Raw genomic sequence first — 13,049 nt, 5'->3', positions numbered from 1 at the left:
TCTAAAGAAGCATTTTTATCCACCTGCTTCTCATGGTTGTGCTTTCAAGATACAGGAGAACACCATCCTGGTGTAAAAAAAATGAGTACAACTGTCTGAATGGCAATTCACCTACCTAGACTCAAGATGAGAACTCCATTTTCCAAATCAGATCCTTGTTGATAAGCAGTGCTTAAACCACAGTTTCCCAGTTCAGATGTCATGAGAAACTGTGGTTTAACAAGCCAGGATATCAGCACTGAAGCTAGGCACACAAGGTGAGGCAGCATGGAGTGGGACAAAGAGGGAGCATGTGGGCACAAAGCTTTTTTCAGTCTGATTAAACCATGCTTTATTGAACTGACATTATTATGTCTGAAACAGGCTTAAGAGACTGAACTCTCCTACATTTTGTTCAGCCTGTCCATACGAACAGATGCTAAAAAGGAATGCTTACTGCATATGAAAATGATGCTATGATTAAGCACCATTGAAAATGATCTGGCTATGATTAAGGTGATTAAGTATTGCAACAAGTATGTCTGACTCAAGATGTGGTTATTAAAACATTTGAAGTAACGCAGCTAAATCTGACGGATGTTCCTTGGAGTTGTCCTACTGAGTTCAACAGGACTTGTCCCTAAACAATTGTGCATAAGATTGCAGCCTTAGCCTGCCATTTTTAATTAGTCTATCTCAGATTTCTTTGGCGGTATATTTATTTTGTACTCCTGTATTTTGTACTCTTGATTTGTAAGCCAACCCATTAAGGTGGGATATTAAATTGATAATATGGCTTCATAAACAATATACTGAACAGCACTTGAATCAAGCTTTCCAAAACCGGTTCCTCATTCTGGAAAAAACACACGATCATCACAAATGAAGCAACAGGCATCAAATATACCCAGTACTTAAAAAAGAAAAAAGAAACTATGCATTGCTATGATTGCTCTATACATTCATGTCAGCTTGAATGCTGTAAAAATAGAAAATAAAATATTCCAACAGGGAAACTACTTGCCTGTAAACGTCAAGAAATTTACTAGGTAGTTAATGGTGTTATGGACCGTGCTACATCTTGCTGATGTATCAGCAACACAATGACCAATACAGGCATTTGCAAAAACATTTTCTTGTAATGTAAACTCTATCAACCAGCTGACTATAGAACCAAGATGACATGGTAGCTAGATATTCAGCATTTATGCAGAACAACAATGATGAAGAAAGCAAGGAGAGTCAGCAATAGGACCTGCTGATGATTTACAGTGTTGCCCAGCTAGGGTATTTTGTCTTCACAGGATTCCAGGACTCCACACTTACCAACTTGCTTTTGACCAGTTTTTCTATTGCACTGACAAGATCCGCAGCAGTTGGGACATCGGAGGTGCTCTGTCGAGCAGCTAGCAAAGAGGAGGACTGCAAGACACCAGTTTGCAAAGGAACAGCGGGTTAGCAGGAATGAGAAGGAATTAGGAAAGCCAACAGCCTAGCAGTTGATGTCAAACACACTGGGGTACAAGCAGGAAAAAAACAGAGAAGGAGCATGAAGAGCTGAGGGGAAAGGTCATGACATACGCAAGGCAGCAGCGTTCAGAAACAGATTGGCAAAGCAGAGAGCCAAACCTGGAACTGTGGTTAGAACTTATGCAGTGGTGGGTGGGTGGGTGGGGCTAAAACCCACTACTTTAGTCACCCAGAAGAGGGAAAGAAGAATTAGATCAGCCTTCCCCAACCTGGTGCCCTTCAATGGCCATGCTGGCTGGGAATAATGGAAGTTACAGTCCAACACATACGGAGAGCACCAGGTTGGGGAAGGCTGCACTGGATGAGTAGTTTGCCTCTTGCTTACATATCTTGAGATCTCAAAAATCTTTGTGCTAGTTCTGGAACAAGCAGGGCCCAGGGCATGGGAAGGGAGCTATTCTTTTTTCCAGGGCTCTACATATCCCTGCCAGCATGCAAAACGGGGGTGGGGGGGGGAGAGGGGCACACCTTCCCTTTCTCTTGCTAAGTTCATGCCTATAGTTTAAAGAGCATGAAAAAAGGCAGATTGGATAAAACATGGGGTTTGCCTAGCTCTTTACTCCATCTGGAACAGCAGATTTATACATTATTACTAAATTCCTAAACATTCCAAAGATTAGAAAATGTCTGTAGGGAGGGGTAACATTAGATGTCGGTAGGGAGGGGTAACACTTAGAATCTTATCCTTCCCTGCTGACATCTTTAAAACGTGAGTGGGGGAGATAGATAAAAGTATCAGCTGCAAACATCTTTAGAAAACCAAAACTGCCAAATGAGTCTACTTAGAGTAAACATAGAGAAAATGTACACACACAAGCTACAGTTTCTGTGTGTGACAGTTAACAGACCATGAGATATGACAAAGTTATGTCTAAAGGTCTTTTCTTCCTCCTTGTCTATGAAAGAGAAAAGTATTGGAAGCAGTTGCTGCGTTATTCCCCAATTCACACATTCCCTTTATCTGCCTGTCTAGCTTCAGAGAACTAAAATACATTCTTGCTAGGTTTGCAAGCCTCTCCCCCAATCCTGTGTGTGAGTGTGTTTAGATTCTAGGCAGGTGTGTGTGTGTGTGTTGTGTTTTAAGGCCAGGTGGAGAATCCTCTGATGCAAGTGGGAAGAACATCTGGGTTTCTCTGCTCTACTTGTTTCCCTACACACAGACTTTGGAACAACAGGAATGGGACAGGTAAGAAAGACTCATCCTGCCAGTTCTTTAGCAGGACTTGATCTCAGGTGAAGATAGGTGGCTTGTATGTGGTAGATGCAGGTTTCTTGGCCATTCCTGCTTCTTAGAGAGACCTGGAATTCACCCAAGGTACCATTGCTAATGAAGAGACAGATGTAACCTGTCCTACAGTCCTAGGGCCAATCCAACCTTATTGTTGTCCCAGAGCTAGCATGGCCATAGATGATGTTGTTTTTTAAAAATCTTGACTGCTCTAGGTTATGGTAGCACTCTTTAAGTGTATATTTTGCCACCCCCCACCCCTTAGTGCACCATCCCTCCTATCTGGAAAAAAACTGAACATGTACAGAAATATACACAAGAGCAGTCTAGGAATGGCATATTACTTGTATATTGGTCCCCTGACCTCTAAAGGGCAGATAGAGCTTAAAACCTAACCTTTGGGAATTAACATATAAAGATGCATCATCTGCACAGGTGTAGGCTTGCAGCTTCTTTGAGGAAAGAAGAGTAAGAGCAATCTAGTGCCAAGGAAAGCACAGTGAAATTAGTATGTGTGGGTGAATTTGACCCAAGAAATGACAGTAAAGATTAGGCAGGTAGCTATCTCAATAAAGCAGACTATTGTCCTAGAGTCAGCCAGCACTGGCCAGTGAAGGCTTGTTAGGAACTGCTGCTGAGTGATGCATCATTCTAGTCATTTTATCCCCAAGAATACCTACACTAGACATTTTTGTCAGTCTCCCCTGATAGCTTCTCTCTCACTTCAAGCCAACCAGCAAACCAAATTAGTCTGCAAGAACAGAATTCCAAGTAACTGGAAAGGTTACTTCAACATGGACCATAGAAGATTTGCCTTCCAGAGGCCAGTCTCTTAGCAATCATTAATAAAAGCTTTAAATAAAGAAATAAAGAACACAGGCTGCTGCAAACATCTTTCTGGGAGCAAACACAACAAACCCTTCTTGACCGTGGAGTGATAACACTACCCATTTATGAGAATTTATCGTATTCCCCTTCAAGGTAAGCGTAATGACAACATTCACTTTTCTCCAAATTTGCAATTATGTAGGTACTCAAAACTGTTTCACTGGCCATTTTTCTTCTAAAGTTATACAGCAAGTGACTACACTGCAGATGGAGAACTCTCGTATTCACCCAATGCAGATTTCCGTCTCAGTCCACAGGGCCAATCCTCCTGTGATACTCAGTGTTTTTTCTGTTTTGCTAAGGTGATTTTGTTTTTGGTTACGCTGCGGGAATCTGCATCAGAAATTCATGCTGGGGAAGAGGCCACTTACCTCTTTCCCTGTGGGATGTTCCTCTCATCAGAATCACCTCTTCCAACTGCTTTTTGCCTCATGGAGAAAAGATAGGGGTATTCATATCTTTTTCCCCACAGGACAAAAAGCCACTTACTGGGGTAGGGGGTAGCAGTATTATAAGAGAACAGACTGCTGGGGGAAAAATGAGCACACCCCCCAAAATACTACTGATCCACATTACAGTTCCCTACAGCTGCTTTGATGGGAGGAAAAAACCTTTGGGAGAATATTCCAACTCAGCATCATGATTAGTTTGACTCTAAAGCAACATGCCTGTTACTCTACAGCTCTTCAGGAATGTGCACCTTAATACACCTTAAAAGAAACAGGGCACTTTTTGCCTCTCCAGTAAATCCAGACAGCTGAGCAATGAGCTTTCCCATGAACAAAGAGAAGTAGTGCTGGAATTGCATTTGCACTACAAGATGTGGGTGAATATAAGTCCAAAGTTATCAGACATGAAGGAACTTTTAATCAAAAGCCTGCCCATGTCTCTTCTAGGGCTACCACATCTAGTCACCATTAAACCCACCTGACTGATTAAAACCTACACACTATAAGCCCTCCCTCCATTGTAACAGACACTGCGCTCTAGTGCAAAAGAGAACAAGCCCAGGGGAACCAACTGAGGGCCATGTTCCACAGCCAATACCCTTCATGAGGTAGCTTTGGGACACAATGTTGTGCAGAATTGCATAGATCCAGTCTCTGCATGCAAATGGGTTTACATCATGTCTTGCTATATGGTGGAAAATGCTAAAACAAAGGTCATTTATGCACTTTGCAACAGGGAACCCATTCGCAAGAAGAGCTTCTATTCAGATCTTGCTATGTGGCTACTACTCTGCTGGTAGAGCAGCACAGTGCTGGCCCTTAAAAATTACCTCCTGTGGTGAAAGAACTGGAAACTAGAGACACCGACACACAGTACAAGCTGTAACCTTTTCTGTGGACATTTCGCCATTTCTCTCAATGTATGCTTTAGGCTCACTTTATATTTAGGGTCAGCTGTGTAGGTGTCCATGTATAAATGTGACATTGTGGGTAGACCTGCATGTTGGTGCAAGTCGATCCCTATAGAGTTTGGGAAGATTTTCATAATACCAGCACAATCCTCTCATTTTGTGGGGATTGAGAGGGATTGTATTGGTGTTCTTAAAGTCCTCCCAAATCACATTCGGAGCTGTTCAAACAAATAACTCGCCAAGTGGAGCTCCACCCACATAGTTGCATTAGACGCAACCACTGCACATAACACCCTTGCTGGATCCGGGCAAAGATCCAGCATCCTATTTCCCATAGTAGACAGCCAGATGCCTGGGCAATAGGACATGACAGCAATAGCTCTCTTTCGTTGTTGCTCCTCAGCAGCTGGTATTCATTGGCACACTACCTCTGAACCTGGATGCCACATATATCATGACTAGTAGCCATCAACAGATTTATCCTCTAAGGGACCATCTATTCCCCTTTTAAAGCCATCTAAGCTGGCTGTCAACACATTCTGCAGTAGTAAGTTCCATAAATTACTTCTGCTTCATGTGAACATTATCTTTTTTTTTGACCTGAATCTCCTGCCAACCAGTTTCACTGGATAACCCCAAATTCTAGTATTATAAAGAAAAGAAGAAAAATTCTCTATCCACTTTTGCCACTTCAAGTATAATTTTATAAACCTCTGTCATGTCCCCCGCTTTTCCTAAACTAAACAACAACCCAAATGTTGTATCCTCACTTCATAAGGAAGGTGCTCCAGCCCCTGATCATTTCGATTGCCCCTTTCTGTACCTTTTCCAGCCCTACAATAACCCAGTTCTAAATATCTACTTCAGGATTATCCAATCTACGGCCAAGTAAACGTGGGCAGAGCTACAGTTTCATAACGTAGATGGGTTGCCCTGGTCTGCATTTCTGTAGGAGGGGGAATGTAAGATTGAGCTTGCTCCTGTCTACAGAGCAAGGAAATTATGGCTCCGTGAATAGCACCTGCATCTGATGACTGGTCGAATGCGACACCTGTCACAGCAAGAGATAAAGAAATAAGATGAGGGAAGGTGAGAACATCCACTAGACTGCTTATGGATGCGGAAGGCTTCTCCAGACCTTCACACTATCTTCATTAAAAGTATTTGCCAGATTCACCCTGGCTCACCCAATTTTTCCTGCAACACAGGTGGATGGAACATCAGTATTATGTTAGACCAGCACATGCATGACTCTTGCTCTACAGCAGTGGTTTTCAAACAGCCTTCTTGGGAACTCAGAGGATCCCCGGAAGCTTATCTAGGGTTTCTCAATGAGAAGATCTGAAATAGCACTCAAATTTCCCCCCCCCAAAATTCCCCACCACCACTAACCTTTTCCTTTTGCACCTGCAAAATGCAGGGGGAGCATTTGGTATCTTTTGGTGCTCACTCTCAGCTCATGTAAGGCGATGGCAAGGCCCAACAGACAGGGCCAATGCCCAACATGAACGGAGTGTTCTCACTAGAACATTCTCCAGAAGGCCATAATGCCCATGCATTCCTCAGCAATTTGACACTGACCCATTTCGCACATAATGGCGGCAAACCATGGGTTAATTAATCGATCCATGATTTGCCGGGTTACGTGCCTGGCACGTACTGCTGCTGTTTTGCATGAACAACCATTGATCGGAGGTTGTTTTGTGACATATGATCCCAGATTTATGGGTTATTTGTGGGTTAAACAACCCACAGTTAACCTACAATTAGTGCTTAGGTTAACTGTGGGTTGTTTAACCCACAAATGTCCGGGTTCACATGTCACAAAACAACCTCCAATCAGGCTGACCAGAAGTTGATTATGCAAAGCGGCACTGGCATGTGCCAGGCACACAATCTGGCAAATTGTGGGTTAATTAAGCAACCCAAGATTTGTCACCCTTATGTGCGAACTGACCATTTGTGTCCTGCAGGTGAAAGTCTGAAAGCTACTGCTCTACAGCAAAGGCATGAAATATAGAACGAATGAAGAACATTCAAGCTACAGAGGTAAACAAGCTAAGTCATGAATATTCTGACCATGGGGGGGGGGGAGGCATGGAAATTAATATCCTTAGGCACTGTTAAAAAGATCTTTATATGTGGCTCAGTGCTGTTCTTGCTGGAAAGGAAGTGAGGATGCATAACAAATGGTAATATATCGTAGCCTTGTGAATCATCATGCCTGGCTCCTTGGATCCTAGTAGGATTTTTTTTTAAGCGAAGTTTTTCCAAAGGGGAAAAAGGGTCAGAGTCTTACCATCTCATCCTGTGTGGGATCGTTATCAAAAATCTTCATTGGAGGAGGGAGTGGTGTATGGGATTCTTCATCTGGTTCATCTTCGCCCCAACCTTTCTTGCTCTTCTGAAAGCAGGAGAATTATTATTACGAACAGGGAAAAAGAAGTAAAGTGACATAGGCCCTCCAGATACCTTTAGTGTGTTGGAATTCCATGATCAAACCAAATCCAGCCCAGACCGTGGGGAGGAGGAGGACAGGGAAGTGGGTAATTTTGTTGCAATGTATAAACCCCCCCAGCTTTTTGACAAATATGGCATTTTCATTTCTAGCCTGTCCTCTCTCTGATGCTTGGGTGGAGATAATGGGAATTCTACACATAATGGGTTGTATCCAGACTTGAGATCAGCAAATTTCTGCCTGTGCTGGGGGAAGGGGGCAGGGCAGCAGTTTTCTCTAATTCCCCCTTCAGTGCCATCTCCCATGCAATTCCAGAGAATTGAGGGTCTCTCCATAACAACATGGTAGGTGGTACTGGGGGCTGAAGAGGGAATCTGAAAGAAGTGCTGCCCTACCCTCTTCCTCTAGCAGGAATCTTCCCCTGGAACCTGGTTCCCTCCACAAATGAATGAAGCTCTCCTGTTTGCAGAGGGGCAAGTTTGGATCCGACCGTAGTGGAGGCTGGTGGCTCTGATTTCGGTGGGGCTGTGCATCCATTCCAGGTTTCACTCAGAACCAGTCAAAACTCCAAAGGAGCTATCCAAGATGCTCTGACTGAAACCCAGAATGGATTCATAGCCCAACCCAAATTGGTTGGGCAGCCATCAGCTGCCACTGTCTGACCCACAATGCACAACTAAAGATCTAATTTTAAAACTTACATAATTCATATGCACCATTACTAATTGCCTTTTAAAGGGACAAGGCAGGTCTACAATAAGGCTAATATTCATCACAGTATGAGATCTTAAACATTTGCTCAGGAATGACCACTGTGCTGCTTAAAATGGCAAATTATCATCTGACTACTTATAAATCAGAGTTCCATTCATCAGTCTTCAAAATTCTCATTAAACCAGACTGTCAGGCATGATCAAACTTTTTTTTAAGGCTTGCTAAATTCCTAAATACTTATTTGAATGAACAGACTAACCCCTGTCCAGTGATCCAGTTCCATTTCTTTGTTTCTAGTATTGCTATATCACTCTCTGCCAAAACAGCACCTGAAATGGTGCAGAGTATGCCACCAATCCCCCTTCATGAATTCGCCTTGTTGTGGCAAAGGGGCTTGCGTAACTCAGTGAAGCCATAAGCTATGCCATGCAGAGCCACCCAAGACGGACAGGTCATGGCAGAAAGTTCTGACAAAATGTGGTCCACTGGAGAAGGAAATGGCAACCCACTTCAGTATTCTTGCCAAGAAAACCCCATGGAACGTATCACAAGGCTAAAAGAGATGACATCGGAAGATGAGCCCCTCCGGTCGGAAGGTGTCCAATATACTACTGGGGAAGAGCAGAGGGTATTTCCAAGTAGCGCCAGAAAGAGTGAAGTGGCTGGGCCAGAGCCGAAAGGACACTCAGCTGTGGATGTGTCTGGTGGTGAAAAGAAAATCCGATGCTGTAAAGAACAATATTGTTTAGGAACCTGGAATGTAAGATCAATGAATCGAGGTAAGCTGGAGGTGGTCAAACATGAGATGGCAAGATTGAACATCGACATCATGGGAATCAGTGAAGTAAAATGGACAAGCATGGGCAAATTTAATTCAGGTGACCATCATATCTACTATTGTGGGCAAGAATCCCTTAGAAGAAATGGAGTAGCACTCATAGTCAACAAAAGGGTGGTAAAAGCAGTCCTGGGGTACAATCTCAAAAACAATAGAATGATCTCAGTACAAATCCAAGGCAAACCATTCAACATCACAGTAATTCAAGTCTATGCCCCAACCACTGAGGCCGAAGAAGCTGAGGTTGATCGGTTCTATGAAGACCTACAACACCTTCTAGAACTAACACCAAAAAAAGATGTCCTCTTCATCATAGGGGATTGGAATGCTAAAGTAGGAAGTCAAGAAATCACCGGGATAACAGGCAAGCATGACCTTGGTGTATAAAATGAAGCAGGACAAAGGCTAATAGAGTTTTGCCAAGAGAACACGCTGATCATAGCAAACACGCTTTTCCAACAGCACAAGAGGCGACTCTACACATGGACATCACCAGATGGTCAATATCGAAATCAGATTGATTATGTCCTTTGCAGCCAAAGATGGAGAAGCTCTATACAGTCAGTAAAAACAAGACCTGGAGCTGACTGTGGCTCAGATCATGAGCTTCTTGTTGCAAAATTTCGGCTTAAATTGAAGAACATAGGGAAAATCACTAAACCATTCAGGTATGACCTCAATCATATCCCTTATGAATATACAGTGGAGGTGAGGAATAGATTTCAGGGATTAGACCTGGTAGACAGAGTGCCTGAGGAACTATGGACGGAGGTCCGTAACATTGTTCAGGAGGCAGCAACGAAATCCATCCCAAAGAAAAAGAAATGCAAGAAAGCCAAGTGGCTGTCTGATGAGGCTTTACAAGTAGCTCACGAAAGAATGGAAGCGAAAAGCAAGGGAGAAAGGGGAAGATATCTCCAACTGAATGCAGAGTTCCAGAGAACAGCAAGGAGAGACAAGAAGGCCTTCTTAAATGAACAGTGCAAAGAAATCGAGGAAAACAACAGAATGGGAAAGACTAGAGATCTCTTCAAGAAAATCGGAGATCTCAAGGGAACGTTTTGTGCAAAGACGGGCATGATAAAGGACAAAGAAGGCAGGGACCTAACAAGCAGATGAGATTAAGAAGAGGTGGAAAGAATACACAGAAGAACTATACAGGAAAGATCTGAATGTCCCTGATAGCCATGATAGTGCGGTCACTGAACCTGAGCTGGACATCCTAGGAAGTGAAGTCAAGTGGGCCTTAGGAAGCATTACTAACAACAAAGCTGGTGGAGATGACAGTCTTCCAGCTGAGCTATTTAAAATCCTAAAAGATGATGCTGTTAAAGTGCTGCACTCAATATGCCAACAAATTTGGAACACTCAACAGTGGCCACAAGACTGGAAAAGGTCAGTTTACATTCCAATTCCAAAGAAGGGCAACGCCAAAGAGTGTTCAAACTACTGTACAATTGCGCTCATTTCACATGCCAGCAAGGTGATGCTCAAAATCCTACAAGCTAGGCTTCAGCAGCATGCGAACCGAGAACTACCGGAAGTACCAGCTGGGTTTCGAAGAGGCAGAGGAACTAGAGATCAAATCGCCAACATTCGCTGCATCATGGAGAAAACAAGAGAATTCCAGAAAAACGTCTATTTCTGCTTCATTGACTACGCTAAAGCCTTTGATTGTGTGGATTACAACTAACTCTGGCAAATTCTGAAAGAGATGGGAGTACCAGACCACCTTACCCGTCTCCTGAGAAACCTGTATGAGGGTCAAGAAGCAACAGTAAGAACCACAGATGGAACAACCGACTGGTTCAAAATTGGGAAAGGAGTACGACAAGGCTGCATATTGTCACCCTGCTTATTTAACTGATATGCAGAGTACATCATGAGAAACGCCGGGTTGGATGAATCACAGGTTGGAATTAAGATTGCCGGGAGAATTATCAACAACCTCAGATATGCAGACGATACCACCCTAATGGCAGAAAGTGAAGAGGATCTAAAGAGCCTCTTGTTGAGGGTGAAAGAGGAGAGTGCAAAAGCTGGTTTGAAACTCAACATTACAAAAACTCAGATCATGGCATCTGGCCCCATCACTTCCTGGCATATAGAAGGGGAAGATATGGAAGCAGTGACAGATTTTATTTTCTTGAGCTCCAAGATCACCGCAGACGGTGACTGTAGCCATGAAATTAAAAGACGCTTGCTCCTTGGGAGGAAAGCTATGGCAAACCTAGACAACATAGTAAGAAGCAGAGACATCACCTTGCCGACAAAGATCCGTATAATCAAAGCTATCGTTTTCCCAGTAGTAATGTATGGCTGTGAGAGCTGGACTATAAGGAAGGCTGAGCGCCAAAGAATTGATGCTTTCGAACTGTGGTGCTGGAGAAGACTCTTACGAGTCCCCTGGACTGCAAGGAGGTCAAATCAGTTCATCCTAAAGGAAATCAACCCCAAGTGCTCATTGGAAGGACAGATACTGAAGCTGAAGCTCAAATATTTTGGCCACCTAATGCGAAGAGAAAACTCCCTGGAAAAGACCCTGATGCTGGGAAAGATTGAAGGCAAAAGAAGAAGGGGACGGCAGAGGATGAGATGGCTAGATAGCATCACCGATGCAATGAATATGAACTTGAGCATGCTCCGGGAGAGAGCGGAGGACAGGAAGGCCTGGCGTGCTATGGTCCATGGGGTCATGAAGAGTCGGACACGACTTAACGACTGAACAACAACAATTGTTCACTTGATTGGTGACTGAATGCCACCAGTCAATAAAGCAAATTAAAATGCTGTCAAGAGCAATTAGAACAAACAGTCAATGGTACCCATATCAGCTCCAAAAACACAAACTAAAAAAAAAAGAGACAGAAAACCTATGCAGACCTTGCCACAATGTGACATGGAAAAAAAGTGGCAGGAAATAAAAATGTTGCAAAAGGATTCTTGTGCCCTTTGAGAGGCATGGTGCTATTTTACCACACATAATAGATATGATAGACAGTAGATATGCCCAAGTTTAGAGAAGCCAACAAGCTACATGGATGTGAAGAGTAGGGAGGGGAAATAACAAGCCTGCATGGCTGAATGCAAATTTCCTGTGTATAGTGAGGAGAAAGAGGCTTCTCTGTTTTTGTATGGGACCAGACATTTTTCTACTGATACTTTAGAACTTATTCCAAATCAAGTATATACAATAAAATAACATGACAATGAAAGTGCTAGGCTCAAGTAAGCATTCTTTTAAGACGTGTCAAACTGTCTGTACCTCATCTGCACTGTCTCCCTGAGGTGTGGTCTCATCTCCAGGTTTGGGGGAACCCAGGTCAAAGCTCTTCCGTCCTTCACGCACTTTCTTCTGTTTCTTGATGTTACTGTCTGCCTTTCCACTGTTCAGTCGGCGTACAGGGCTTGTTAGCCATTTTTTCAGTGTGTTTGTCGAGCGTTTTGGACCAGGGGAGCTCTGGATGGAATTGAGGGATGTCTGAGGCTGCAAAGTGGCCACCGATTCCGATTTCCCGCCATTTTCATTAGAGGAGGCCGAATAGGAATCTGCAAGAACAAGAGAAGAAGGATGCTAAGCAACTCTCTGAAATAAGTTCAACTATTCTTTCTGGAAATGGTGGCTGAGATTTGTTAGCAAAGGTTTAAGCTAGAAGGGGAGGGCTATTTTTAAATGAGAAGAAGGCACATTATGCCAAGTGCCCACTAAATGCACTCAACTTGTTTCCCATTCTAGAGGTGCCCCCTAATTCCCTCCTACTCTGCACTTGTGGAATAGTCTTGAATTCCAATTTTATTGAAGAATCTATTTGGCAGGTATGAGAATGGAGAATCTTATCTCAGTACAGAGGACCTATAGATCCTTCCTAAGTCCACATTACTGCTACTTCTGTCTGTCCATACATTTGTCAAGGGAGGTTTGCTTTTTCTGGCCAAGACAGTCGGCCTAAGTCTCCCTAACACGCCAGACCTGCCTTATCTGTAAAAATAGCAGGCTCTGGCTATTCACTGCTACTGTTATTTTCAGCCTGTTTGTGCACACTAAGAAGCATTA

The 13,049-nt window shown here is 43.4% G+C and overlaps 1 protein-coding gene across 1 annotated transcript in view; it reads right to left on the bottom strand.

The window, feature by feature from the left end:
* Nucleotides 1-13,049, bottom strand: part of KALRN (kalirin RhoGEF kinase) — an 816,446-nt gene that overhangs the window by 59,584 nt on the left and 743,813 nt on the right. Inside the window, exons 36-38 of the mRNA XM_084807552.1 lie at nucleotides 12,261-12,544; nucleotides 7,285-7,389; nucleotides 1,306-1,401 (exon numbers count right to left, since the gene is read on the bottom strand). Coding sequence (XP_084663678.1) covers nucleotides 1,306-1,401; nucleotides 7,285-7,389; nucleotides 12,261-12,544 — 485 coding nt within the window. The remainder of the gene's footprint in view (nucleotides 1-1,305; nucleotides 1,402-7,284; nucleotides 7,390-12,260; nucleotides 12,545-13,049) is intronic.

The sequence above is a fragment of the Heloderma suspectum genome, chromosome 1 (genome assembly GCF_057233095.1).
Source record: "Heloderma suspectum isolate Gila_16-S chromosome 1, 16-S_ref, whole genome shotgun sequence".
NCBI classification, from domain to species: Eukaryota; Metazoa; Chordata; class Lepidosauria; order Squamata; family Helodermatidae; genus Heloderma; species Heloderma suspectum.
Note: the sequence above shows the minus strand (reverse complement) of the source record. Positions and strands in the feature narration are given on the sequence as shown.